Source organism: Rhagoletis zephyria, unplaced genomic scaffold (assembly GCF_001687245.7).
Source record: "Rhagoletis zephyria isolate East Lansing unplaced genomic scaffold, Rhagoletis_zephyria_1.1 Rzeph_scaffold_37993, whole genome shotgun sequence".
Taxonomy (NCBI): domain Eukaryota; kingdom Metazoa; phylum Arthropoda; class Insecta; order Diptera; family Tephritidae; genus Rhagoletis; species Rhagoletis zephyria.
In genome coordinates, this window is record NW_016195048.1 from 1591 (window position 1) to 3078 (window position 1488).

At 44.7% G+C, this 1488-nt stretch overlaps 1 protein-coding gene across 2 annotated transcripts; it reads right to left on the reverse strand.

Annotated features, from left to right (window-relative positions):
* Positions 1-582: 582 nt before the first annotated feature.
* LOC108354659 (uncharacterized) lies at positions 583-1382 on the reverse strand. 2 transcript variants are annotated; one of them, XM_017605833.1, is made up of 2 exons: positions 812-1382; positions 583-678 (listed from the first exon to the last, which is right to left on the reverse strand). In XM_017605833.1, exons 1-2 carry the CDS (start codon positions 1278-1280, stop codon positions 614-616), a joined length of 534 nt encoding a protein of 177 aa, XP_017461322.1. In that variant the 5' UTR covers positions 1281-1382; the 3' UTR covers positions 583-613. The 2 variants fall into 2 exon arrangements, with proteins under 2 accessions (XP_017461322.1, XP_017461323.1); XM_017605834.1 differs by having other exon boundaries at positions 583-672; positions 806-1382.
* Positions 1383-1488: the final 106 nt, after the last annotated feature.

The following is a 1488-nucleotide window of genomic DNA, read 5'->3' on the forward strand; positions in this document are numbered from 1 at the left end:
ATTTCAAAAAAATTGGAAGAAATATATGTGGGAATGGGATATCGGTGTATATGGCAACACTAGGTAGATGAACGAAGGAACGAATAGACAGAGGACGAACTAAAGAACGAACAGAAGACAAGGTATCTATCAGGACAGTCTAACATTGTATGTCGAAGCGCGCACAACACAGCCGCCAAACTGTTGCATAGTAGTATGTCGAAATTAATGTACAAGTGAACATTTGAATAAACGCGACTCTATTTAAATAGCCAAGCGAACCGTCTTTTCCTACAAATTGGGGGCTCGCCCGGGATGGCGAACGCGTGCGTTATTAAAAAACATAAAATAGGAAAAAGTGACTATGTGCCTGCGGGCAAATCAAAGTGGAAAAGTGATTCTGCCGAAATACGCGGTAGACAAACTAGAGTGCGCGCAACTAATCGCATGCGAAATAGAAACACATGCAAAGGCAATTCGATTTGCGTAAGGGCAGACAATCTGCAAAATAAGGCGCAGAAAGTAGTGAATTGTGCAAAACGTGGTGTACGTACTGTACGCAAATTCGCATAACGCGAAAAGTTGGGGTGCTCCAAAGGACACAGTACCGTTTTACCGGTGAATGACAGTTATTTTAAAACCGGCGTCCAAGTGGTCGAACCTGAAACAACAAAAGACGAACTAAAAAGTTAAAAGCAAGACGAATTTATATTAAGTGCTAAAAACGTCAGCCGAAAAGAGACAGAAACGTATTTGCGTACGCCTTGGGTGCTGGCGTGTATATCGCGCGGAGCAGCGCGTTGGAAAGCGGTTCAGTTAGCCCGAGAAGCAACAGCATATTTACGCACTGTTTGTGTACTTGCGCGTGTATCTCCACGAACAGCAATGCGTCGAACAGCAGTTTTGTAGCCGAAAGAGCAGACAGCATATTTGCACACAGTTGGTGCACTTGCGCGTATAACTCTACCAAGAGCAACGCATCGAACAGCAGTTTTGTAGCCGAAAGAGCCGACAGCATATTTGCACACAGTTGGTGTACTTGCGCGTATAATTCCACCAAGAGCAACGCATCGAGCAGCAGTTTTGTAGCCGAAAGGGCCGACAGCATATTTGCACACAGTTGGAGCACTTGCGCATATATCTCCATTAAGAGTAACGCGACGAACAGTAGTTTTGTAGCCGAAAGAGCCGGAAGCATATTTGCACACAGTTGGTCCACTTGCGCATATGTATATCTCCATCAAAAGCAACGCGTCGAACAGCATTTTGTAGCAGAAATAAACGACAGCATATTGGAACATTGGTTACCTATGTACTTGCGCGTATAACTCCATCAAGAGCAACGCGTCGAACACCAGTTGGTAGCCGAAATAAACGACAGCATATTTGCACATTGTTTACGTATGTACTTGCGCGTACAACTCCATCAAGAGCAACGCGTCGAGCAGCAATTGGTAGCGGAAAGAAACGACAGCATATTTGCACATTGTTTACGTATGTACTTGCGCG